At 54.6% G+C, this 27,640-nt stretch overlaps 1 protein-coding gene across 1 annotated transcript; it reads right to left on the bottom strand.

Moving 5' to 3' along the window:
• Positions 1–10,122: 10,122 nt before the first annotated feature.
• Positions 10,123–25,854, bottom strand: LOC104324064 (LON peptidase N-terminal domain and RING finger protein 1). Its single transcript, XM_069773216.1, has 12 exons — positions 25,250–25,854; positions 21,359–21,477; positions 20,584–20,706; positions 19,697–19,828; positions 18,839–18,974; positions 18,047–18,140; positions 16,292–16,406; positions 15,524–15,645; positions 14,946–15,104; positions 13,870–14,032; positions 13,634–13,780; positions 10,123–12,550 (listed from the first exon to the last, which is right to left on the bottom strand). Exons 1-12 carry the CDS (start codon positions 25,626–25,628, stop codon positions 12,353–12,355), a joined length of 1,887 nt encoding a protein of 628 aa, XP_069629317.1. The 5' UTR covers positions 25,629–25,854; the 3' UTR covers positions 10,123–12,352.
• Between the last annotated feature and the right edge of the window lie 1,786 nt (positions 25,855–27,640).

Below are 27,640 nucleotides of genomic sequence, written 5' to 3'. Positions count from 1 at the left end.
GCTCAGGCTCCCCACGAGCACCTGGGAAATCTAAGCTCAGTCTAGCACAAGCCCAGAGGCCCGGACTGCCTGAGCCTGCTCAGCAGCAGGATTTTTTCTATCACATAGGGAAACATCTCCTGCCAAAAACAGAGGAATGAGAGCTTATCTCCGAGATATGTCATCTGCCTGTGCTGCCTTCAGCTCAGTATTATCGTGGAGCTGCTGTGGGACTCTGACCTTTGTGGGAAATGTTAAATCATTGTGGCTTTCATATTGTTTGATATTCCTCATCGATTATTTCCCATCTCCCTGAAGGCAAGAGGATTTGATTGAGAGCCAGAGCTCAGCAGTACCCAGTGCTGTGGGTGGTATTGAGCTTTTGAGAGAGAGAGAAAGCTGACAAAACAAAATGCAGCAAATGACTTTCAAAAATAAAGACAAGAAAACAAAAAACTTTCAGAATGGATGTTTTTCCTGACCTGGACTAAAATCCCACTATCTTTTCCATAAAGTTTTAACTCCCAGAGACAGACAAACATTGACAACTTATTTCAGCTCCAAACCACAGGTTTCATTTGTTGCAGCTACAGAAATATCACATGGCCCTGGTTGTATTTTTTTTTGCCAAGAACTGGCTGTATTTGGCATGCCCACCCAAGAGTAGGCTTGTGGGTGCCCCAGCCATGTGTCCTCACCAATGATCCGGGATGCCGGCAGCACGGTGCTGTGTGCCGGCTCCCCACCTCACCTCCCGCTCGTGGATGGGAATTCCAAATCCAGCCTCAAGCAGGCAGGAGGAGGAAGAGCTGCTTGTTCAGCTGGCACAAGCGGGGCTGCTGCCAGGGAAAAGGCTGGCAGAAGCAGAGGGCAGAGCTCGGGGGAGGCAGTTTTTCACTGCGTGGGGGCCAGTGCAGCTCCCATGAGGATGTCCTGCTTCTCCGGACCCAGAGCATCCGTCCTCACATAAATCCACCCCTGTGCCAGACGTGCTGAATGGAGCAGAGACGCTGAGTAAGGAGGGGACCCATCGTCACAGCCTAATTGCCTTGAAGCTCGTTTTGAGGAACCATAAGCAGTAATCTCCCTCCTAATAGAATAGCCCAGAATAGCCATGTCTGGACAGCTCTTGCTACTTGATTAATCTCATCTCGGCCCCAGCCTCCCTCTCCCAAAGCTTCTTCCACAAAGCCCTGACTCGCCTCTTTCCACTGAGTCATGCACAGCACAGATCCCTCAACTCCCAGGCTGTTTCTTCAGCCTCATTATATTTTTAAAGCCTGGGTTGGTTCTTTTCCTCCCCCTGCATCCAGCCAAGTATATGTTGGGATCTGGTTTATGAAGTCAGGTTTTGCATCTCCTGCCAGGAATCGCAGTAACAGCCTCTAAAGGGGATCTGGTGCTCAGCACATCCCGTGCCATGCTAGCCGTGCCACAGCTTTTGGCATCGGGAGAGGAGAAGCCCTGTTGCAGCATTCAGTACAGGGCAACACACCGCTCTATTCAGCCCAGCCATTCCCTCCCTGGTTCCAAGCTTTCAGGCTCTCTGGCATTGACAAACAGTTGTTACACCTCCCCAAACTGCCTCCCTCTGGCTCTCCCCACCCGCTCTCTCCTCTGCCGCGGTGTTCATTAGCCAGGACCTCCCGCCCACGAGGCTGCGAAATCACTGCCCTTGCTTCTGCCAACAAGTATCAGAGACATGGAGAGAAAAAAAGAAGAAACCCAAGAGGAAAACATAGAGCTGAAGAGTGGTCATTGCTTCTGTTGTTTTAAGGGTTTTGTGCTATCCCATGTCAGCTTAGGTGATGTCAATATAATAATGGCAGTAGATAATGGAGAAATACTGAGTATTAAGAAGTAGCTTTGAATTAATCTCAGCTTTATTTATTTATTTTTAAGTACAGCGAGTGCACCTCCTAGCTCCTTTATCTTTTTGGGTGCACCTGGAACTATGAAAGCTTTAAACATGCAAATCCAAAGCTTAAACAGGGTAAATAGTTTTGCTTCAAACACTCCAGAACGGTAAAAAAAAAAAAAAAGGGAGAAAAATCATGCTCTATATTTGGCCTTTGGATTTGTTGCATTTGCAGAAGGGGAAGGTTTGGGGAGCTTATGGATTTGTACGGGAGCTGAAAACCTTATGCCTGCTTGGCAGCCTTCATTGCAATGCACACAGAAAGGAGAGAGCTGCTCTTCTTGCATGCCAGGGTGAGCCCCAGCACTGCCCATCCATCCATGCTGAAGGGCCCTGCTGCAATGTGGGCACTGGGGATGGATTCCCCCCAACTCTACTCAATGTCTTTAAAAATTGCTTTTTAAGCATCTCTCTTCCCATCTCAGAATAAAATTTGCCTTCCTCCCACTGCAGTTATTTGTGGAAGCTTTATAAAGTGTCCAGGAAAGAGAATCATTTTCCCCCTTCACCCCTGGGCCCTTCAAAATTCTAAAAAAAAAATAATTTATCATCTTCCTAGAAAAACAATAGTGATGTCAGGAGTGGTCATGGAGACAGCCCGGTAGCTAATCCCTGAAGGATTCCCACGGGTCTCTGCTCCAAAGGAGCCTGCAAGTGGCAGAGCTGGGAGCTGTGCCCTGCCAGCGGCACCGAAGGGGACTGTCAGCAGAGGATGCTCCGGCAGCGCAGATTTTCATCCCTCCGCTAAAGAGCTCTGACAGCACACGCCAGCTGAAGCTGGGTGTTTGCATCAGCCTAATGACACCGCCTGCATCCCTTGCTGCAGAAATACACTCCAGCTGCGCCAGCCGCGGCATTTCTGCGCCGCAGAATGGGCAGCCAGGGGCACTAGCGAAGTGGCTGTGACCTTGAAGCAAAGCCTGGCCAGAGGGATGAGGGCAGCTTAAACCATTTCCCAGAGGCAGACACAAAGAGGGACAGGCTAAATCCCATCTCTCGGCCATAAATAAGTTTTCCAACCCATTAGGAGCACAACAGAGTGAGTCTGTCGGCAGCGGGGCATTTTCCACTGCTTGGGGCTGTCCACTGTGGATGTTATAACCCCTCACTCTGAGCTGGGACCTAGGAACCAAAAATGGGATTTTCCCAGCATTTGGGGTATGTCATGCCTGACTCCTCAAGGTTTAACTTTTGACCAGGATCTTGCACGCTCTTGGGGGCTGTAAAGAGGATTTGTGCTACGCGGTCCATCTTTTAGCTATTTGCAGCAAAACAGGGCACTGCATATTAGAAAGAGAAAAGCCGCAGCAGCAATTCACTGACCCTTGAATAAAATCTGATGAGCAGATGCCTCCATTTAGTCCTGGCTCCTTTTTCCATTTACACCAGACTCCCCAAAGTACCTGGTGGTTGGTCGTGAACAGTGAGCAAATCTGACCAGAGGACAGAGCTCAGGTAGACTCGAGTTTGATGTGAGTGAGAAACCCTAACATAAAGGGCTTTAAGATTAAAACCCCTGTTTTTAAGGTACCTTATGGAGTTCAAGAGCAGGTTAATGCGCCAGTGGAGTCAGATCCATTTCCCACCTTTTCTTCAGGAAGAAAAGACAAGGGTCCACATGCTTTCTGCAGGCTCAAAAAGCAAGGAGCTGGAGAGGGCTTCCAATCTATTCATATTAATTATATTTCTTTACAGTCTTGACTTTTACAGCACTCCGCAGTTTGAGCTCCTCATTTTTCAGTGTTTGGGGCTAGCTGGCAGGTTTTCAGCTTCCATCAGTGAAGTAAAGCGGATGGTTACCCCCAAGTGCCTGAGAGCGCCCAGAAGAGCCAGGGGAAGTCTGGAGGAGGGAGCGGGACGGCGCCGTCCTTGCAGTGGAGAGAATGAAAAGGGACAGCCATGCCACGATGCAGCCCTACCTGCTGCTTCTCAGTAATCACCCAATTTAGCTGTTTTTTTCCCCTCTCTCTCCTTTTTCTCTATTAAGATTTATGGGGAGGAAGGTGCCCAGCTGCATCTGAGTGCAATAAACCTCTTGTGGCTGGTAAAAACCGACGAGCTATTCTTCCAGCTTGTTAGCAGTCAGGAAGATGGAAGGAAGTGGGAGGAATCCAGAGGGTGAGGTTTTCTAATGCCTCACTCATCACTGCCGAACTCAGCGCTATTTATGGTGCAATTATCACCGCAGACAGACTCCTTTATCATCCAGCCAATATTCTGGGTAGAAATCCTATTGCAGCCCAGCCACTCCATATATCATTTGGGTGCAGGCAACAGCCAGGTGAAGAGGTTCGCTTGCGGAGAACACGTCTGCCAGACGCTGCTTGTCCCTGGCATCCCTGCCCGCCCTGTATTTACAACCAGCGAGGACGCTGCTGTCCTTCCAGTGCCCAGCGCAGCAGGAGGAGGCAAGGATAGCGGAGGGCCGTTCTGCACAGCAATGCCAACGGGGGAATCTGCTCCTGTCGGGGCACGAGGGATGGTTTTTGACTAGGAACACGAACACAGAGCCAGTAACAAGTCTGCTGGGCTGAGGATGGCTCAGGGCAGCAGGGAAGGGAGAGGGATCTGCAGAGAAGTGACAGGAGGTGAGTTTTGAATCCCCTGTGGTTTCGTAAATGAGCCACAAGGCAGGAGAGGGGGAATCGAGCCCTGGCTGGAACAGCAGGTTCCCTGGGTCTCTGTGTACCCTCACAGCTCTGGAACACCCTCCTCACCTCCTGCCTGGCCCCATCGCCAAAGCCAGTGCTGCAAGCACCATCCTCGAGGAGTCACCTTGAGTGGGCAGTGCAGCTCCACAGACCGAAATTTGGACATTTTTTCTTTTTTCTCTTCCCAAAATTCTTTTTTCTCTAGGGGGGAAACTGCCCCTTTGTCCTTACTTTCTGCTGAAATCTCTCCCGAAATTTGGCTGCACTTCTCCATGGGGCTAGAGGGTCTTGGAGCAAACTTCCACACAGCCTGCTCATCGGGCTGGTTTTGGACAAGACTGGAGCAGATTGGCTCGTGGACAACACCAGTGAAGCCAGGTTTCCTCTTAAATACCCATCTGGAAAAAGACTGTGGTGTACATTCTCTGATGTCTAATAAAGGTTGAGCATGCCCTTCCCCTCCCCATTAGCAGATGCATTTCTCTTCTCTATTTCATCACCCGTTTTCACAGACCTTGTCAGGACCTCGATATATCTGGAAGCCTCTTCCCCTGTGTCAAACGTGGGTGGTACCGGGCAGCTGCTAGTGGGAGCCAGCAAGAACACATGCAAGGCTGCAGAGTTACATAGCCTAATTTTCCTGGAGAATCAGACTAAACTCCCACCCATGTCACTGTTTCCACTGCCAGGGCAGAGCTGAGATGCCCCCTCATCTCCACTCTGCCATCTCCTATTTATCTTTCTTTGCACAGAGCTGGGCTGGATTTATTAAGGGATGAGCCTTAATACTTGCAAGGAGTGAAATTCTTGAGGCACAGGAACTAAAATAGCCGTTGCTCACACTGCCTGTTTACCTCCTAATTGTCACCGACTCCTGCCTTTTCACGTTCCTGGTGCTTAAAAAGGGAAGAACAGATCTAGGCAATGTAATTTAATACACCAAACATACTGGCTTAATTGCAATCCCCATAAGCCAGCCACACAAAACTCTAAACAAATTCGATTAATTTATTTCAATTTGCACAAGTCTCCCTCTCAGACTGTAATTAATGGAGGGAAACAATTAAGGTAAACACAGCACAGCTGAGAGAGCTGTCCTTGCTAAAAGTCACGTTTTATTTTAATAATGCTGTATTTAGATAAGTTCCACACTTTTAACAAGTTTCCTATTTCCTTGATATTTAATCAGTTCTGTAAAAATTTTGCCTGGGCTGAAACGGTTTTGTGAAATCAGAACTCAACAGGAAGGGCACGAGGCGGGGAGAGACCAAATCACTGATGGGTGCTTGGGGGCACGTGGGCTGTGGGCAGAGACTCAGACAAGGGGCCAGTATGTATATATAGGGCCCTACATAACCTCCCTCTCTCCAAATGCTGGCATGCTCCAATGGAGTATTGGTGATGGCTTGCTTTGCTGAGATTTGCTTTAGTTGGGTGGTGGTGCCCTCCACCAAGGCAGTGCGTGTTGGTCCCATTAGCTGCACCAAACACCTCCCCCTTACAATCCTATATATCTGGACTGAAGCTAATTGGTGTTCATTAACACTTTGACAGCTTCCAAGAGAGCTGTTAGCATCAGTAATGGCTCTCTGCGATAGTGCGCCATCCAGGGACATGGTTCCACCTGGACCCTGCCATGGCAGGGGCTGGACAGAGCTGTGCTGGGGTAATCCTGCACCCCCCACACCCCGTGCTCAACCTCAGGTGTGTCACTGTCATAAAACTGGGGACAATCACATGCTGGGGCATTAATTCCTCTTCCAAGTGCTCCCTGGGGGGGCTAAAAGGTTGCCCTGAATCAGGTGGTGTGGGAGGGCTGGGAGGCAGCTCTGTGCAGCTGCCCCAAATCCAGGGCTCCCCAGCTGCAGGTTGGTGGCATCACTGGTGTGATGGGCCCAAATGGGTTTTTAAAAGCCTTTTGTAAAAGCCTGTCCCAGTAAATCTGTTTACTAACAGTGTAAATTATCCATGGTCACGCTGAGGCAGCTCCACCTGATGCGTCTTCCCAGATCTCCTGCTCCTGCCTGGATGAGGGCTTGGCTTTGCACGGCTCCCTTGTGCAGTGCAGCCAGGAACATGACAGCGAGGCACCTCCAAAATGCCACCGAACGGGAGGCAAAGGCATTTGTCCAGCTGCCGCTTGCTATCTGCTCCAGGTCACCTTCAGCACATGCCCACAATCACCTTGCTCTGCTCTGTACAGGACAGAGACTGATTTCACGCCACACGCAGCCTGGCTGGAGGAAGCGATGGGGATGTTTCTTCAGGAGGATGGGCAGGTCCCACTCCAACTGCTCCAGCAGTGGCTTTGAGTCACTTTTTTCAACACTTGTCATTTTCCAGCTCTGAATACATCCCGTGGGTGAGTATTCTGAAGGAGACGGCACATCTGTCTTCATTGCTTTCTTTTTTTTTTTTTGAAAAAGCAGGAACAATACACTCTGCCTTTTTTTGCACCAACTGGTGCTGCTAAAGGATGGAGAAAATTAGGTGCTGGTTTTCTCCTTTTTCTTCCCACCTTCATTAACCTTAACATGTACTGTGCTCCTCTTTCAGCGAGAGCATGGCCTTGCTAGAGAAGATCTTAGCTCGAACAATCTCATGTTGATTTTCTGCTATCTCAAGGACCGGCTGGTCTAATTAGTTTGGAAATGCGCCATTTGTTAAAGAAAGACAAGGCGCAGCCTGACACCGGCTGTATTAATTACTTGCCTCTTTAGCTAATTGCTTGCCCACACTATTAGGTGAGGGAAGTTGTCACCGATGTTTCAAGTTGAAGGTGCCAAATGGGAAGAGAGGGAATGGTGTTGGTGGAGACGAGGTCAGGTTTCGGGATGATCGAAGCAGTGCCAGTGCTGGTGCTGGTTTACACCTCCCCAGAGATGTAAAAAATGGGTGCGGGATAAGTCCCAGCATCTACAGAGGTGGTGGCTGGTTCGGGTGGGAAGAGAGACCCGTTTGGAGAGTGGTCCCCTGACTACCAGGGACCTTGTCCAGTGACCCTGGGAAGCACATTGCCTCTTCCCAGCCCCAGTTCCTCCCTGTAAAATCCAGAGAAGGATACAGATGCTTATTTGAAAAGCTCCAATGAGGAGTGTTGTATAAAGGCCAGAAATCATTACTAGGTGGTGTTGGGATGCACAGGGGAGGAGTGCACACAGAGATGGAAAAATACAGGGAGGAAACAAATTTGAGCAGCAGAAAGCAAAGCGCGGTGGTGCAGGCAGTCAGGACCTCCTGTGCTGCAGGGCCAGGCAGCTTGTCTCCCCTGGGGTCCTGAGTGCCACCAAGGAGCCTACGCAGAGACGGAGTCGTGTCCCTACGACGCTGGCTGCTGATTTGGGGGTGAAGCTGCCACATGCACTGCCACCAAGTCTGGAGCAGAGGGGCTGGAGGTGCCTGTAGCTGCCAGCCCCAGCCATGCCAGGCAGGACCAGATCCAGCCTCTCTGCAGGCTCGTGGCAGATGACGAGGTGAAGCAGGAGCCTTGGAGATCAGGAAGGAGCCACTCCTGGCTGCCCCAAGTCCTCTGTGTCCCCACAGAGTCAAGCTGTAGCAGCCTGGGACCAAAAGCTGCCCAGAATGGACCTTGAGGAGTAGAGCATCTCTGGAAGGGATGGTTTGGTGGGAGCTAGTAATGAGCCCAACATCCACCTCGCAGTCCCAGCTGCTGGTGAGGACACTGGGGTCCCCTCACCCAGGCAGACATTTGGGGCAGGGTTGGGTGGGTGGCAGTGTGGAAGTTGCTGGGTCTTTCCTAACTGCCCCCCCATTCAGATCCCAAGTGCTCAGTGAAACAACCGGTCATCCCAGTGGGGCTGAGAGATGCCTGGTCTGCCTTCACAAGGGGTGGTGGGAAGCTGTTCTGTCCCAGCTGTGTGCTGGGACAAGGGGTTCCTTCATCTCCCACCTTTGAGCTGAGGCCATGCCCAGCAGGGAGGCTGGAGGAGGAGGAGGAGGAGGAGGACATCCCACCCCCAACTGCCCCAGTCCCCTGCTCCAGTCCCAAGGTGGCAAACAAAATCTTGCTGGAGGGAATGGAGAGAGGGTTCCCCAGCACAGACCCTGTGCTCTTGGGGAACTGGAGGTGGCCTCAAGTGATGCCCTGCACCGGTCCCTGGCTTCACACTTCTGTGCTGATGGACATCTTGGGGGAGCCTGGCTGGGGCCGGGGCTGCTTTTTGGGCTGGAGGGGAGAAAAGCATGGCCAAGGCTGTTGCAGCAGCTGATGCTGTACATCCCCTCTGCTGTGCCTTCCTCCTCGCCCGCACTCAGCCTCTTCCTGACATCTAGTGGGAACAGGGCAACACGGCAAAGGGATCTGGTGCCAGCTCCAGACTCCTGGACACACAGACACAAACTAGCTGCCCAGTTGGGTACAAGACCCGGGATGCTGGAGCCACCAAAGAGCCTGGGACTGGATGAGAAAGTCCCCTCCAAAAAATAAGGAGGGCTGGCATCTCTCAATAGGTCCCCATGGGAAATGTGTCCACCAGCCAGTCTGAGCCCAGACCAGGCTTTCTGTAACCCTTTTCTATAAATGACAGGGGCTTCTTTCCTCCTCCCGCCGTGGGGCAGTGGCAGGGCGCTGGTGGCTGGGCTGCTCCCGGAGCAGACAGCTCTCCTCTCTCTGCACCCTGCGTGGAGGAGCAGGATGGGGCACTGGCCATGGCCCCTGGTGAGGCTGGAGGCAGGGGCTGGCATCGGCCACAGCACACGGCTGGGCTTCAGCAGGGCACAGCTCTTTGTGGAGAACTGCTGGGGGTGACATTCAACGTATAATTCCTCATGGAGCTAGTTATTAATGGCCTGGCAGAGACCCTGCTCTGAGGCATGGGACCTTTTTAGGGTTAGCCACCATCTCAGACCGCTTGAGCCCTGTCCCTCTCTTCTACAGTTGTTGCAGGTTCCCAGGCAGGGTGCAAAGCAGAGCTGGGCACAAGAAGTTCACGTCTTGCCATTGGTTTTGGATGGCACATTTGGGAGGTAGGTAATAGAGGTGAGGTGGGAGCGAGAGACAGTTAAGTCCTGTCCCAGCAACACATCCCTGCGCTCGGGGCTGAAGATCATCCCCTCTCCATCCAGGGCCACCCTCTCCTTTTAGAGCCCCTGCGTGTCTCCCTGCATCGTTACTCAACCCTAATGTCAGCTCCCAAAAGTAAACCTCTTCCCAGCTCACAGCCCTCTGCCCACAGGGCTCTCCACAGCTTTCCTTGTTTCGAAGGACAGCCTCCCGGGTCATCCCACACTGGTCAGCATCTCTACCAGACCGGTCTCCCAGTTCCATCCTTCCCCAAAGCCTTTAGCTGCAATGACAGGCAGGAGCTAGTCCTTCCTGCCTTGTTTCACATGCTCACTTTCTGTGAGCAAAACCACCTTTTTTTTTTTTCTTGTTGCCACCTAACTTTGTTGGACTGTGCTCACTATGTCTATCTATCTAACTTGCTGTCTGAAGGCCAGGGTGTCACCTCTCCATGTGTCCCCAAAGCTCCCTGGTGATGCCCAAGCACTTTCATCAATAAGCAGCTAAAAGTTAAACACCAGGAACAAAATACCACCATCAAAAAAAAGGTCTTTATTTCTTTATTTCAAATTTTTCTTTCTTTATTTCAAATTTTTCTTTCTTTATTTCAAATTTAATTCAAAGAGCAAAGATACTAATACAAACCCCAAAGGCACTCCAAGCAAACCGGAGTGATTTGCACGAGTCCCTTCCCAAAGCAGCCAGGCAGATGTGGCTCTGGTCCCCAACTCTCCCCCAGCGTGGACACGGTGCAGACCCACACTTCTCCCCTGCATCCCCCCATGTCTCCCCCTTGCTGCAGGGACCCGCAGTGGCCCAGGGAGCTCCCGCGCTTGGGGAACAGGCAACTCGGAGGGGGGTAGGTGAGGGGCTCGGCTGGGGGTGGCACTGGATAAGCTCACATTGACCCTGTGGAAACGAAAGGCACGGTGGAGGTGTCCCTCCATCACCTACCCCTGCCCACCCCAATCCGACACCCTGAGGATACAGCCCCTTGGGGGAGTCGTGGTGCCCCAGAGAGAGCAGCAAAGTGGGGGGAGGACATGGCTTAAAGGTAGAGGAGCAAATCCAGCTTTGAGTTGCCCTCAGCTGCCCTGCACTTACTGTGGTCCCTGGGGAGCAAGCCCTCCGCTCACCCCGACGGTCACTCGGGGGAGGCACTTTGCTGGAGAGGAGGGACCGAGACCTCTCTCCTGGAGAGAGCAGGACGGGGAAAGGCAGTGGTCCTGGGCAGGGACCCCTCTGGAGCTGTGTCCAGACCCTCCTGCCCTGGGCTCAGCCCAGCAATACATGCAGTAAGGAGCACTGTAGCCCCAACTTGATTTTCTCTCCCACACATACATCCAACAGCCCACTGAGCCCCCAGATGGGGTGTGAAACCTTTGGAAAAAAACAGGGATAAAATTCTCAAAGCAATGTTAATCCAACAACTCACTAAGTGGGTATTCACTCCTAAAATTCAACCCAAAGCCACTGAAACTATGGATGATCCCAAACCTTCAGGATTTCCACGGTGGAAAGCCTAGGCTGCCCAGGGGGATGCTCTGTTCCCCGTGTTTAGAGACAAGCAGCAGCCAGGCACCCGCAGACAGGCACCTGCTCCCCTGACATGGAGCTCACAGCCTTGGTCACCGGTCCTGCCCCCTCCCTGGCTCTCCGGAGGTTCAGCTCCCTTTGACATCACTCTGTGCTCTTTCAGGGGATCCTGAACAGTTCTGGGTCCCAAGTGCAAGGATCTGGCCTCAGTTCAGATCCTGATTTTCTCCTGAGGAGGCAGAAAGTTCACAAGAATCACTGAACATAGGAAAATTGCACTATTCAAGGAGCAGAAAGTCCCGCAAAGCCAATTCCAGGCTTTATGTCCCTGGCGCCATCGGCTCCTTCCAGCCCCCAGGTCCGACCCCGCAACCTGAACCCAGCCAGGCTTGGGAACAGCAGCTTTTGGGTGGGGGGAAAAGCACCAACGCTGCCAAATTCCCCCCCCCCCCTTTCCCACAGCACTTCCCAGCAGCGGAGCTGGCAGTCGGGAAGTGGCCAGCAGCCTCCAGCACGGCTCCGGCCCGGGGAGGCAGCCGGCGAGCTCGGCACAGCAAACACGGCAGAACATGGAGCAGAGCAGTGGGAAGGGGACATCCTGACCTGGACGTGTTCAGCGAGCAGCATCTCCTCGCTGTGTGGCCATGGAGGTGGTTATGAGCAGCACTGCAGGCTTTGGATTGTTTAATTTAACTTTTCTTCTTGTTTGAATAGAAATGAAGCCAAACTGGTAAGCGGAGGCAGAGCCATCAGCTCCTGAGGCTGGGGGAAACCGCTGGGACCTCTCTGCCTCCCAGCGCCACCTCTCCCAAGCCTGAAAATCTGCTGCACAGAGCAGGACCATCTACCAAAAACCCTACGGTTGTCCTTCAAAAAGGGAAGAGGTGATCCTGGCACTCGGTCCTCTGCCCAAAGGAGAGTCCTCCTTAGCACTGAAGCAGCTCAGCAAGTGACTTTGCTTCCCGAGACACAACCCAGCTTTCCATCCCGGTCCGATGGCACGGCACGGCCGTATCACCGAGCAGCTCCCGGAGGCGGTGTGGACGGTGCAGTGTCGCTGCCGGTGCGGCACCAGCCCCACCGTGCCGGTCAGAGGGTGCCCAGCTCATCGCTGAGGTCGCTTTCGGGAAGTAGAGGCGGGGGGGGGGGGGCTCAAACCACACACAAACCCATGAAGCAACACATAAGAGAAACCCAAAGGGGTGAAGGTCTCCCCTGCAGAGAGTGCAGGGGCCGGGGGGGTGCTCAGACGCGGCCCCGGGGGCTGCGTTCGGGCAGGGGGTGCCTGGCGGGGGGCTGCTGCAGCAGGGCGGCGAGGATGCGCTGCAGCTGCGTGAGGCGGGCACGCAGCGAGGTGGTGGAGAAGAGGTTCAGCTGGTAGGACGGGTCAAGGGGCAGGATGGAGATGAGCCACCAGCACCACGTCGGGCCGTCTGCCGAAGCCTGGAGGGGAGAGAAGGAGAGATTTCTCCGTGTCGGGAACTGCAAGGTGAACGCGTCGGCCTTTGGGCGGCATCGCTGATGGGAAGGAGTTGCTCTTGTCAGGATAGCAATGCCAGCTTTGGCTGAGGTATTCCTCTGAATGGCCCTGTTGTCTGTCCAGGCTCAAAATTGCTGGATAAACTAATTTAATTTCCAGACAAGCATTCCCCAGGGAGTCTCCAGACACAGATGTAACCGGGAAAAAGTCTATGCTAAAGAGACAAAGAAATATCTTGTGCGTTTCCTTGTTTAAGGCAATGCTTTTTGTAAGCACAGCCAAATCCTGCATGGTCGGCGTCTTCTGGGGCATTTGCCTTCTCACCATTCAAAGAGGCGAGGTGCAGGCCAGGCAGGCACAACTGCTGGGCAGTGCTTTTGTAAACCGGCTTTTTTAAAACCTGAGCTAAAATAAGAGGCAAACGCTTGATTCAGCTGAAGGAGGACAAATTGTTTTGTAATTGTGAGCACAGTGTTGATGCAACTGCTGGCCGGGACAGCCTTAGCCTGGGACAAGCCAGCAAGAGCATATTTGTTAAGATCTAGACAGGAAACACTTTCTTAAAGGAGTGAAAACTAAATTTTGGGATTTGGGTTTTTTTCTCCAGAATCTGAATTTGTCAGAGCAATTTAATAAGCAAACTGGATCCTGCCCTCTTAGCTCCTCTCCTCTGGCCAGCTATGGCTGTCTCAAAGGAACACAATGAGCAAGGAGACCACAGAGTTGCTGAGCTGTGGGGTTCGTTTCTTTGCCCATTTGTTGGTTTGTTTTTTCTTTGCCCAAGTGTTTTCAAATGCAGACGGTTCAGTTTCTTGGTTCTCATTTAGGAAAGGACTCCAGGAAAGCTTTTAAAACTCAGTGCTCAGTTTCCAACAACAGTTTAAAACCATAAAGAAACATTAAACAGTTTTAACAAGCAAGCCCTGCCATCTCTCTGAGTGAGAGATGCTGTAGCTGGTAACGGGAGTGAAAACCAGGGTTTGTTTGCTCATCTTGGGGGTGAGCCACCCTCCCTATTTAGAGCATCTCTTCCCTCGGGGCATTACCTGGATGTCCTCTTCCTTCTCCGGCAGCGGTCCATGCTGCATGAAAATGTGCCTGGAGGCAAGGTCTCCGTGCTCGCAGAACCGCTGAGCCAAGCGGTAGGTGCTTTCGTGCAGGCACTGCAGCTCCTGCAGCTCCTCCCCGGCCACCTGCGTGGAGGGAAGAGGAACACAGAAGGTGTCCGTGGGGAGGCTCTGTCCCACGGCAGCGGGGACTTTTGCCCCGACCCTGCCCTCACCTTCTTGTCCTCCAGGTACTCGATGTCGGCGGTGTTGTAGCCATCCCTGTGTCCACGGCTCAGCACCCGGAACCGCCGCCTGCCGATTGTGTCCACCAAGGACCTCCCGTCCGGCAGCAGCTCGATCTGCCGGATCTCCAGCATGCAGCCGTAGTCAGCAAAACTGGAGAGAGCCAGGGAGAGAAAAGAGGGGCTGAGCTGGGATGCTGGTGGTGGGAGAGCTGCCTCTCCCAAAGGCACCACCTCCAAGGAGGAAAAGGCCCAGGAACAAGCTGGCTGGGAGTGGGCAAATTTAGAGATTCATTCAACACTGTTGAGTTATCACTTGCTGTAAGAGGGGAGGGAATAGCGAGCACCCTGTCCATACTCCCCTGGATTTGCCTTACACCAAAATGATTTGGGTCCTCATACTGCCCTGATGTCTAGTGGTCCTGAAGACACCATCCACTGCAGAGACATCCTCCCAAAGCCCAGAAAATGTTATTTATCTTATTTCACTTGAACAGGACTGGAGCACAGGGAGGATATGTCATGTAAATACAGGTATTTAACAAAGTACTTGGGCTAGGAGCCTGGAGACTGAGCCCACCCGAGATCTGGAAGTGCCACCAGGAATATAAAGATGGCCACACTGCACCAAACAAAAGCCCATTTAGCCCAGTATCCTCTGCAGCTTGTTAAGGACAGAGTTTGAGAAATACAGCGATTTTAAAGTGCTCACTAAGAGGAGCTGAAGGACATGGCCAGGGAACCATGCAGCTCAGAGACATCCTGAGCCAGAAGCTGTTCCCAGACCATCGTATTTAACTGCCACTGCTGGCTCTGCCCAGCTCCAGCGCTGGCCCCGTTCCCTGCCTGGCTGGTGGCAATGCCAGGAGGCAGCAAGATCCCGTTTCACTCTGCTGTGTGGAGAACGCATCACCTCCCTGCTGATTTTATCTGCGGGGTGCGGTGGGATAGGAAATTGCACCTGGTTCCTCCTCTCCAAACTACTTGGGATTTTAGACATTTGGGGCTGGGGCAGAGAGGGGCAAATCAGCCGGGGCAGAGGGAAGCCACCTTGCCCAGGAGCTTACCTTTTCCCATTCTCATATATACACATGCCAAACCTCCTCGTGCCGGTCTCCTGGCACCGCCGGATCATGAGGCGGTAGCGAGGCTCGAAGACGTGCAGAGGGCAGGCGATGCCTGGGAAGGACATCGTGCATACGAAGATGGGGATGTTCTTGGTCAGGCTGAGGGACAGGAGGAGAGACCACTATGAAACCTCCCAGAGCAAATCCCATCCCAAGGGCTCTGCATCAGCTTGTGCCATGACCACTTCTCAAACCAGACCTGTCCTTTACTCCAGGAAGCGATGCTCCAGTGCAGAGCAACACCAGAGCTTCCACTTGGCTCACCAAAAGCCCAAGGACAGACTCTGCCCACAAACCAGCTCCTTGAAGACATGCTCCCTCATCCCCAGGTGCCCCACGGGACACGTCTGCACCCACCCGGCACTGCTGTAACGTGGCCCTAGAAGTGGGACAGACATCACTTGAGCAGAACCAAGCCAGAGCAACAGTGTGTGGTGTGGACGGCCCCCTCGGAGCCCCTCCTGGCCCCCATGCACACACACACACACGTGCACACGCCAGAGCAGGTCCCTGCTTACTTGGAGAGCTCTGCCATCTCAGCCCGGTGCAGCTCCCGGCGCTCGGCCAGCTGTGCGGGGAAGGTGGCCAGCATGATGTCCTGCAGCAGCACGGTGGGGCTGTAGCTTCCAGCCTTCAGGTACTAAAAGAAATTACACCCAGAAGTAGGTTGGAGAAGAGTGGGGGGGGGAGCACTGAGGTCCTGCCGGGCTCTGTATCATGCTCACTTTTACTGGAGCTGAGGGTAATTTTAGATCAGAGAAAGTCAGGGATAAAACTGATCAGGGGATGTTGAGCCATCTAGCAGGACGGGATGTCAGCTCCACCGAGACCTCCAGACGCAGCTCAGACCCAGGGCCCATCCAGTGCAGCGTCCTGTCTCTGACAGTGATGCAGTCCTTGTATGACAACCTAATTTCCCTGATGGTCTCATCCGAATCCCTTTTCATTAAAGATTAAATCAAATCTCCAGGCTAGCAGGTTTTCCATCCATTTCCATTTTTAAAAGCAATTAGCATTCACTCCTTTCTTTCTCTCTCTCTCTCTCCCTTGCAGTCCTGTTTACAATCTCACTAAATCGCTGTGGCATCTTGTGGAAATTAATCTTTTGGTCTTAATTATCAACTGTCTGGTCATTCCCATGTGAGTGGAGCTGACACCGCCGTGCCAGGGAGCTGCTAACGTAAGAGCATCGCACCTTCCCACCCCAGCCCTGGGCAGGCTGCTGGCAGCCGGAGCCGGTGCCCAGCTCTCCCTCGAGCTCCATCCCACAGGACACATGTCCTCACCTCTCTCAGGCTCTGTTTGCAGAGAGGGCAGTTGGGCCGATGGTCCAGGCAGCGTTCGAGGCACTCTTTGCAGAAGGTATGCCCGCACGGCGTCGTCACCGGCTCGAAGAACATCCTGCAAAGAGACCAAAGTCAATGGACCGCAGAGAGCAACATGGGGGAAGGAGCACAGGTAAGCCCAGCAGAGAGAGACTTCGCAGAGCATCTGTTCGCAGGGCTGGGTGCCCTCAAAGCTGTCATTCCCCAGGCCTGGCTCAGCACCCTGCTTTGGAAACCCTGGCTGGTCTCAGCTCCACAGTGCAAGGGTCCCACAAAGCACTCAGGGTCCTGCAGAGGCCCAGGCTGGTGGGCAAAGCCGTGGGTGCAGCTTCTGGCTATCCACAGCCTTGTACCTGCATCTTCCTTGAATCACCTTGCTAAGAGCAAGAGATTTTGCTTCCAGCAGGAACAAGACATTTCCCATGTCCTCTCCTACCATTTCAAGGGAAATCTGCTGCCTTCACCAGTCTTTTGCACTGAAGACAGCGATGCTGCAGAGATGCGATGTCACGGAAAACTATTCACACTGTGTTTTCCAAGCCCTGGCAGCCCATGGCTATGAAACTCACCTTTACTAAAGCTGCATTGGCTAAGTTTTGCTCATAACTCCTGTTAATTAAATGGAAATTTCCTAACTGACTTATTCCTTTAATTAGAAGTCTGGGCTCAGACTTTTGGACTTGCACAATGATGTAAGATGAGAACTGTCCCAGGCCTGAGCACTGCTCCCCAGCCTTGTGGGGTCCCCAAGGACCCCATCAGTACACACAGGGCACCCCTTGGTCCTGGCAGGGCTGCGGCTCCCCAGACACCCACAGTGGTGTGTAGCCCAAAAGGCAGCGATGGGAAAGCGCCTCCTTCTCCCCTGCTCCAAGAGCAGAGCCAGCAGCAAGCACTCGGGTTGCTCACAGGAGGCTCCAGAATCAGAAATGAAATGAAGGACTCAGGAAAGTCCTGCTCAGCACCGAGCCCCAACTCCTCCTGTGCATTATGCTTCCCTTCTCTCAGAAGAGACCTAAATTCACCTCATCTGGACCAGATACAGCCTTGAGCTCTCCCTCCCCTGTGTCATTCCCCTGTGCCATGCCCAGACCTGGAAAAAGTCGCCACACAGGAGACCTTGACCATCTTGCAAGTTCAAGCGGTGCAACACCCAGCCCTCTGCCAGCAGCCACTTGCACAACTGCTTGAGGTCCTAGGACACACCAGAAATAACAGCCTGGTTTCAGCATGCCCTGTGGCAGCACCCAGCCCTTCTCCAGCCACCGACTCAGGAGACGGACACAGCCTCTACCCTGTCTCCTTTTCCACCTCCAGCAGGCACAGAGCTCGGAAATGCTCCCCTCTGGGTTTGCAATATCCCCATCACGGACGGTATTTCCCTGGGGCAACACCTTCCTGTTCCAGCCTGCAGCTACAAAGGGCAACCACCGCTTTCAGTCTCTGACCCCGCTGAACATCCCCACCTTCACACGTACGTCCCAAGCGATACAAACCTAACGATGGTGAGCCCTGAGACAGGGCGATCTGAGCTCTTACAGCCTGGCAGGGCAAAGCACGCCTCTGTCTTCCCCTCTTATCTCTCCCAAAACCTGCGTTTCAGCAGTATTGGGCACTGAGTTTGCTATTAAGATGTGAAGAAAGATCCACACCAGGAAAGAAAACCCAGCAGGTGCTAATTCTTCATCCTGAAAGCTCTGCCATCGGAGAACTTACCGTATGCAGAGGGAACACTCCAAGTCAGATATGCTCAGCAGCTCCCCGAGGCACAGCTGGGTACACTTTGCTGCTGCTGTTTCCTCTTCGTTATCTAGTGGCAAAAGAGAAGGAAAGAGAAGACGACCCCCAATTTAAATAGTGAAAATGCGACATAAACCCCTCTATTGACCCATCTGTGTTCATCCATAGCTTTTACATCAGCAGGTCTCATGGTACTTGGTAAGGAAGGTGGTATCTCCCTAATTCCTTCTGCAGGCAGGGAAACTGAGGCACTGGGAGGTGAAGTGACCTAAGAAGCTCCCAGATGGAGGTCTCTGGAGACCTGCCAGGAGTCATCATCACCGCTTTATGCAAACCCAGGTACGAGGCAGCCATCTGGCTGGACGCTGATGGCAAGTTAATGCCAATGGAGGTGCCGCTTCCCCCAACACATGGCACGCCATGCCCCTTGCAAGGGAATTTAATCTAAATCTAAACCCATCTAAACACCTGGGAACCAAAGGAAGCCTCTCCCTGACTCCACACAGGGAACAAGTGATGTCTGGCTTTACCAAGAACTTTTCACCAAGCTAGACCCAAAAGTTTGGTGTAAGTTCACCAGCTCAACACAGGAAGATCGGATCCTCCTCGCGTGCATGAGAAGCGGCGAATGTGCTGGCCAGAGCTGCCCCATCGTGTGCCCCTGGGATGTCTGGCACACAGCGCAAACACTAAGTTTTCAGCGCCAAAATGGATTTTAAACAAGCATTTTGCATGAGATGACGTTTCGGTACCTTTGATGACACTCACCTACCAACCACTGGCCCTGTCTCTCTGCTGAAGTCTGTGGTTCTCGCCGTCGCCCCGGCTCGGAAAGGGTGGCTGTCCCCTGGCCGTGCTCAGACCCAGCGTCCCCTCTGCCATCCACCGGCTCTCCCTCCTGATCCTAGGCACAGCAAAGACAAAATCAAGCCCAAAACCTCTTCTCCCTTCGAATGCACAGCCCCATCTGTCCCACCGAGCCCAATGGCACCGGGAGGCTTTCTGGTGTGTTGCTGTTTATTAACATCTTGCATCTGCGGGACAGCAGGAGCGTGGCCTTCAGACATTCCTGTTCATCTCATGGTTACATGGGTTTACTCTGTCCAGATGTACCACCTGGTACTCGGGTGTATCTGAGCCCATTTTTTCTGATTTCCCCCTCTCTCCAAACCTGCCAAATTAGTCTTTAGAAGGCAAAGAGCAAAAGATCAGCCTTCCTTAATAGCTGCTAATGGTCTGAATTGTTCTCAAATGTGGGGTTTGGATGAAAAAAAACATTAAAACTGACTTTTTTTTCTCTTTTCTGCATGTGGTGCAACTTGGGTGTTTTAAACACAATAAGAGCCTAAAATCTTACCAGAAGTATTGCAGAATAAAACTGGGAGAGGAATGGAGACAGAAAGAGCCTCCTCTGTTTCCCCAGGCCCCACGACATCAGCTCCGACAGTGTCTTTGCTCTCCCACCCTCCACTACCTGCAGCTTCTCATCCCAGCACACATGGCTACGGTACTGCACAGCCTCCCCTTATCACCTCTCCTTTCCCATCATTGCAAAACCCCAATTTGGGATTTCCCAGAGGGACATTAAGTCCCATCGCAGACTCAGATTGTTGCAGGCCCTCTTACCTGAGCTTGTGCAGAAGACGACGGGAGCGCAGGGCTCCCTCCATCAACCTGGGGACCAGTTGAGCCCCGGTGAGCATCACCCTGGCGTGCAGCAGCCGTGCGTGGCTGAGGAGCATCCTTTTGCACGAGGATCTGCAAGTAGAAAGTGGGGCTCGGGGGGTGCTGGGAGAAGGAAGCAGGGAGGTGGGTGGGCTGCCAGGCTCCCTCTTTCCCCAGAGCAGCCTCCTGTTCGCTGCAGGGCACATCGGGGTTACTTGTTTCAGCACTGGCTGAGCTCTCTGTCAAACAAATGCCTTAGCACGAAAGGAAGAAAGCAGCATGAGGCAGCAAACAAAACAGTGTATTTTAAGGGCTGGGAGCCATGTTCTCCATCACCCATAAAGAACAGGAAGGGAGTGAGATGTGGGAGGTACAAGGTCATTCCCCATTCCCCTGCCCTTTCCCTCCTGGAGGGCAAGTGTCCACTCATGGCATGAAGTCCCCTCCCTGCTGGAGGCCCCACTGGTGACAGTGATTTTGGTACACGGGTGGGTGCTGGCCTGAAATCATCTGCAGAAAAGACACCGGCTCTTCAGTGGCAGCTTTTGCCTGGCTGCTTTGCCTTGGGTAACTACTGATGCTGCCTCAAAGCCCACTTCATGCCATGTCAGCATCTAAACCCTGCAAAGCCTGAGACCTGAAGATACGGACTGAGGAAGGGGAGTTCTCTTTACGGGTGAATCTGCATCAGAGGGATGGGAAGGCTCCTGGACCAGGACATGACTTCCCTTGATCCCACTGCTGGCCAGAGCAGCACAACCGTGATAGATTAGAGTCCTTCAGAGGACAAAGGCATCTCCTTGTGTGATGCAAGGGCACAGGACCCTGCCACAGTACAGCCCACGTACCTTCTCCATCTCTCTCCGAGCAGGGTGGAAATGGGGACTGAGTGTCAGGCAGTGTTCCCACGCCAGCAGGGCTTCAGCTCTCTGTCCCATCTCCAGAAGCACCTTCCCTTTCCTGAAAAAGCCCTGCAGAGCAGAAAAACCTGTGGTGACTATGAGACAGTGACCAGCTGAGCACGTGCCCCTTCAGCTCCCATTTGAGCCTCAAGGGAATCTCCCTCCAGCCTCCTGCCTGCTCCCACCCCCGGCCAAAGCACCCAGATATGTTGCTGCTCCCGTGCTCAGACTTGTCTAAAAAAGACAGGTCCACCCGCCAGATACCCATAAAACAGGACTCTCCCAAAATGCAGCAGTTGCAAAAGCCAAGCAAACAAACCCTACAGAGACCTAGAGGAGTCAAGGGCTTCTGCCTTTGAAGCCACAAAACTATTGCAAAGGAGCACTTCACAAATCAGCAAGCGAGCTCCCAGGGCTGATTTCTCCAAGGGCAGCTCAGCCTTTGGCCAACACTTTCCCAAGCCCCCAGCTGCAATCCTGCACACCAGCACGGCTACGTGCCCTCACCGCCTGCACGCCAGCAAGGACAGATGCAGCGCCAGACTCTCCCATTAGTGCAACGCAGCGCTTGCAGCCTGCATTTGCAACTTAATGGGTCTGACAAGTGTACTGCTGAGCAGGATGAATGCAATGGCTTGGAGAATTCAAGGAAAGGGGGAAACTGCTCCCATACAGTAAGATTTGGCTCGAAGCACAGCCAGTCGATGGGGCCTCCGCTCACCTCGTGCTGTCCAGGCTCAGCCGTGCACACAGCATCCAGGTCCTCCAGCGCCTGCGGGTGCTGCCCCAGCGCCGCAAATGCCTCTGCCCGGCACAGCCGCAGGGAGCTGGAATCTGGGGCTGGAAAGAGAAATATCGTCACTCATGTGATGAGTCTGTGGTGATGCAGTGGGGCTGGATGAGGCCAGGGAGATGCCACCGTGGTGGGACAGCCTCTGCGCCGCTGCCTTGCGCTGAGCGCAGTCAGCTCAGGCGCTCCAATGATGGGAAAGGAGGTGTGATAAGGGGAGTGTAATGCACAGGAATCGCTGGCCTCGTAAGTCTCTGCAAGCAAGTTATTCCCGCTGAATATCTAGTTTTAAACTCTTGGAGGCTCTTCCCTTTGTTTTTCCCCATCTCCCCCGAACGCCCTCAGCCAAGGGGCCCCACCACTGCCTTGGGACTCAGCCATGCTGGGATCTGGGCTCTCATCCATCCTTCTGGGACGCAGCAAAACGGCTGTACTATACACGTAGTCCTTACAGGGGCTGTTGTCATGGGAGGGTCCACAATGTGATTCACCCAGCAGAGCCACAATAACACATTACCGAACAAGCCTGCAGCTACAGAGACCTGAGTTCCCAAAACACCAGGGAGCCTCCTGGACCCACCTGGCTGCCAGGGCAGAGGAGAAACCAGGGGGGTGCAAGGATCTGCCCCCAACATGTGACTCGGGGTTTCCAAGTATGAGAAAAGGCTGAGATTTCCCAAAATGGAGGAAGAGAACTGAGCATCCAGCTCCTTGTCAGCGAGATGTCACTGATGTGATCTCAGCAGTGGGGGGGACACAGCTCCCAAGCGTCACAGTGCTGGGCACCCCACACACTCCTGCCTGCTCCTAAATAACAGGCAGTGAGACCCTCTTCTCTTCTGCCTCAAGGAAACCCCATAAAGACCTTCCTTCCTACCAGCACTGCCAGCAGGGCAATTGGGGTGGGGGATGTCAGGGAGTACGAGCAAGCAGCACCTCAAAAGCCCACACTCATGGAGTAACCAGGTGTGGTAATGTTTGTGGGTTTGAACTGCAGAGATTCCCAGACCCACCCCGTTATATCACAGCGTGCCGTGGAGGTGACCTACATCCAGTGCTGTGCTGGCTTTCCAGCTAAGGCAACAGGCCTGCGTCCCCCGCAGTGCTGAGCATCACCCGATGGCTGCTGAGGGCTGGGGTCAGGGTCCCACTGCTCCCCAGCCCCTCTGGGGACACCTCCGGTGTCACGCAGGTCCCCGCTGGCTCCCGGCTCCCCGTGGGACAATGGTAGGTCCAGTACAGGTAGCACGTGTGGTGGCCCTGCAGGATGCTAGCTCTGAGGCTAACCTTGCATCATAAATTAGGCACCATTTGCAGCCACTGGTGCTGCATTTACAGCGGCAAAGCAGCGCGGGCAACATCACCTTGCTGAAGGGCCAGCAGCTCCCTCCGGGGCGAGCCAGGTCCAGGGTCCCGGCTGGCAGCCGATCAGTGATCATCAGGAGACATCATTGCTGCTGATGTCCCCCGTCCTCCCAACCCCGGCAGCCTTTCCTCCTGCCCCCGTTCAAACACGGCGCTGATGCAGCTCTGCCAGCAAACTGCAGGTCTGGACTAGCAGCCCCATGACAGCAGGGCACGGGAAGCCAGCATCTGCCCGCACCCCTGCCTGCCTCCGCTGTCACCGTGCCCAGTGCCCACCGATCTGCCCAGGCACCCGCCACATCTTATCACGGAGGAGGAAGCTTTGCCGTGGCTATTGCCTCCTTGTCCCCCTTTCCCAGCGCGGAGCACAGGGAGACCTTGCTCTCTACCTGGTGCCACCATGACCCGGAGAGCAGCAGAGCGCCCAGCCGCTCCTGTACCAAGGCTGCACTGGCCACGCTGAGCTATGCAGCAGGGCAACGTGTGAGCCCTCAGAGCTTATTTTCATTTATAGTGTTAGCCAGGACCTTAGGGCTCAAGTCAGGAAGCATGGGAACCTGCTGCTCAGTACCCCATTCCACAAGTACACGTCCAGAGACGAAATATTCCAGCCCCTAACGACAGGTAGGAATGAACAAATGGGTACAAAGTCTAGAGGCTTATTTTCCATGTGGGCAAACCCATCCAAACATTTGCACAGCCCAGCAATAAAGCAACTGATTTGGCAAAAGAAAGATGTGTAAAATGGGGCTATGAATTCTGCATTTCTCTTCTGCTGCAGCTATTTTTGATCTATGATATCATTAGACATTAGGGACGTAAGCCAGCTGGCGGCTCCGGCAGCTGATGAGTGACTGATAGCGCTCCCCAGCCTCCCGGCTCCAGGCATGTAGGGAGGCCTCCTGTGTTACGCGTAACAGTGCATTTATTTTGTTCACTTAGAAAAACAGAAGATAAAAAGTTGACAATTTATTTTCTCCCAAGCAAAGAAAGCTGTTCTGCAGGCTGGGCTGAGCAGGGCACTGCAAACTGGCCCGCAGTGCGATGTTGAACCACACCAAAAAAAAAAACATTCTCATGGGTCGAACATTTATCAGTGGTTATGTTTGAAAGCAAAGGGGAGCCCGTAAGAAGTTGTGCAGCCTGAAAACAGTCTGCAGGAGTTGGAAAACACGTCCCGAAAGCACCACCCACGTGGGCTGAGCCTGAGCCGCACCAGCAAGTGCAGGTTGACGGGAGCTGCGGCTGTGATTGTAATTTCCTCGTTGCCCTAAGCCGGACTTCCCCTGTCCTTCGGGGAATAGAGCATGCAGGGAAAACCGAGGACAAAGCTTGCAATATTTCCTCTTTATACTCACAGAGGCTTTTTCAAAAGAGATATATAACTGTACAGCCCAATCAGACAAAAGCCTGCCGATAAGGAAAATAGTACTAGAGAACCACGCACGTGCGTTTGCGCTGAAGGACGGGCGCGCAGGGTACGAGACAGACGCCTCGGGAGGTTGCATAAAGGGACCTGCTTTCTGCTGCCAACACCAGGATCGGCCAGCCCGCTCGGCCCTTTGGTTCCAGGCATACCCCGAACCTCTGGCACTTGTCTCGCAGCGGGCGATGAATAAGTGTCTGCGCCGCGGGAGGAGAGCTGACTGCTGTCATAGAAACGCCATTGGAAAAGGGCCTCCACCGCCCCAACCCCCTGCTCCAGACGCATTGTATAACCCCTTTTATTTAAGCATTACTCTCCAAGAAATCCACTTACAGCCACACATTAAAGCAGATCAACCCCCGCCCCGGGCCCGATCCTGACCCTGCAGGCAAACGTCTCGCCAGAGCCGGTTGCAGAAGGGGACCAAGGGCTGCCCTGCACCACGGGGCTGGCACAGGACCTCGGCCAAGGCTGTGTCCTCGCCAGGCTCTGGGGGTGAGGACGTGTCTGTCCCGGACTGGAAAAGTCCCAACCACTTTACATAATGGCCAGCCCCCCGGGCAGAGCTCTTTCTCTGACCCTGAAATATCGCCGGGTGGCAAGACGCAAGAAGCCGTTTGCTGCTCTTTCCAGCCGCTTTCTAACTCCAGAAGCGTGGGGCCGATGGGACGCAAGCTGTGTGCCCTGTCCTGCCCATGGCCCTGGCAGCTGGGACATGCAGCGGGGCTTGCCCGGCCACCCGGGCAAGAGACATGGGACATGGGAGAAACACCCAGCAGCTGGATGCTCCCTTCTCATCCCCACCAGCCCTGCCTTTCCAACACTTCCAGCTTCCCAGGTCTCCCAGCTCCGGACCGTGCAGGCTCAGAGGGCACCGCGGTGCTGGGACAAAGCGACCCACGTTGGTACCCGCCTGCTCCAACAGCACAGCCTGCGCATCCTCCTCTCAGCCGTAGCGCTGGCCCCTCGCACCCAGCACCCACACGCCCCCCAACCCACCCTGCCAGCCCCTGGGGGCCGGTGATGCTTACCCAACTCGAGCCCTTTTTGGGCCATCCTCAGCGCTTCCCGCGCGTCCCCACGGCTGAGGCGGTGCCGGACGCGTGTCGCCAGCCAGGCCAGCCGGCTTTCCCGCTCCACGCATTTCTCCAGGAGGCCGCAGAGCACCACGTTGCACCTCGCCGCCCCGACGCCCAGCAGTTTCAGCCTCTCCTGGCACAGGGGGCAGCGGGAGGGCACGGCCCCCCCGAGACACGGCTTGCAGAAAGAGTGACCGCAGGACACGGTCACCGGCTCCCAAAGGAGGAGGAGGCAGGATGGGCAACGCAGCATGTCCAAGGGGACGAGGGGTTGCCGGACCGGGCTCCCCCCCCGGGGTGGGGAGGACGGGTTGGGGGGGTCGCGGCTCATGGCAGCAGTTACAGCCGAGGAGAGGGAGCTGCCCCTAGGGCCGGCCGTGCCCCTACACCCCGGTGGCCGCCGGCTCCCCGCGCACTGTCCCGCTCCGCCCGGCTCAGCCCATCCTCAGCCCGCGGCTCCCGGCCCGGCCTGGCGGAGGGCTGCGGGTCCCGTCCCGTCCCGTCCCGCCGAGGCAGGACCCTCCCCGCCCCGAGCCGAGCCGAGCCGAGCCGAGCCGAGCCGAGCCGAGCCGAACCGGCGGGGGCGCCGGGGCCGGAGCTGCCGGGGCCGCCATTGGCTGCCGCCGCCGCCGCTCTGCGCCGCCCCGCCCCGCCCCGCCCCGGCCGCGTTTCGTAACGGAGCCGGCGGGACCGGGGAGCGGGCGAGGGGCGGGGGGCGGCCAGCGGGGAGGGAAGGGAATGGGGGGGGGGGGCGGGTCTTGTCGGGAACGGGCTGCTGAGAGGAGCTCCGGGGGTGTTGGGGGGGGCTGCGGTGCCCATCCGCCGGAACCGGGACGCGGGGGTGTTGGGGGGTACGGGGGGTATGAATTGGGGGAGTCGAGTGTGAAGCCGTGCGGGGGGTGCTGGAGGGGTCTCCGGATCAGCTGGAGGGTCGCCCGGGGGGGGGGGGGATGTGGGATACTCTGAAGCGGTACCGGGGGGGGGGGCGTTTTGGGGTGCTCCGGAGGGGGCCGGGGCACTTTGGAGCCAGCCCCTGGTGCGGGCAGCCTGGGGGGTGTTGGGGTGCCGCGGAGCGGGGCTGGGGCACAAGGTCTGGGGGACACAGGGTGCTCTGGGTTGGGGACGGGAGGGTGGGATGCTCCAGAGCAGCCGGGCCCCTTTGCGGCCCCCGCCATGCAGACCCGTCGTGGCAGGATGTTTTGAGGGAAAGGGGCATCTCTCCAATGTAGATGGGAAACTGCATCTCCCCCAGATGTTCTACTTATCCAGAACTGAACCAGTTCAGAGCCTGGTTGGGGAAGGGCTCCTTCCCACTCACGGACCCCCAGGCTGGGCTCTGTGTCTGAAGGGAGCTGCATCCCACCACCCCGCAGCCATACAGCTCTTGCATAGCAGGTGCTGGGAAAAACAGCTGAGATCTGGCAGCTCAGGAGCTTAGCAGATCAGACTTTATGTAAGGATGATGCACATTCCCCAAAGGCTCTTTTGTGTGTCCCCAAAACCAAACTGAACCTACGCACACACTGGAAGGGATGCTCAGGGTGGGAGAGCACCAGTAGGACGTGAGTGCTGGTGAAACCCATGCCCCACTAAGGGAGTGGTTGGCAGAGGTTTGGGCTGTGGAGCGGGTTTTGTTTCAAAATCTACTGTGATTACATTAAACAACTCACGAGTGTCTTTAAAAGCTCAACAACTAAGTATTTTATGTGGGCTTGGAAGGCTTCGCTGCTTGCTCCGTTATCTTTTTGATCCCTTCAGAGCAGAGAAATCTCTGGCGATGTTTGGCAGCGCAGCCCCGAACACCTCCTGAGCGTGGCATTAGGGACAGCGGTCGCCCCAGGAGCGTTGTGGGGCTCTCAGGGACTCTGCCCTGCGGGGCACATTTTCCATGTTCCCCATCCGCAGGATCAGTCTTTGGTTGCCCTCCCAGAGGGACCTGCCACATCACTTCCCCAGCAATTCTCCCAGTTCTCAGATGGGCAAGGCTCCTTCACACCAAACACTGTCCTCTCATGATTTAGTTCTTGCCATGGCTAGTTTTTCCACCAAAACCTGGCTGTTCACTAAAAAGATTGCCACCAGGGAGTCCTCACCAGCCTTATCTCCAGATTACCCCTCAAGAAGGACACGTTCATGGCTCCTGAGCCATGAAATGAGGGTGATTTTAGCTACCGCGGCCACCTTTGCAGCGATGTGCTTGAAGAGTGCTCCCATAACCTGTTTGTGTGGCTCAGTTTGGGAGCCGCAGCACTCTGCCACCGGCAGCCGGCATCAGGTGAGGAGCGTAGCATCTTTCATCACCCCAGCCAGCTCCTCCGGGAGACACTGGGCTGTTTTCCTGGG

The sequence above is a fragment of the Haliaeetus albicilla genome, chromosome 27, assembly GCF_947461875.1.
Source record: "Haliaeetus albicilla chromosome 27, bHalAlb1.1, whole genome shotgun sequence".
NCBI lineage: Eukaryota > Metazoa > Chordata > Aves > Accipitriformes > Accipitridae > Haliaeetus > Haliaeetus albicilla.
The sequence above is the reverse complement of the archived record's forward strand: the minus strand, read 5'-3'. Positions and strand labels throughout refer to the sequence as shown.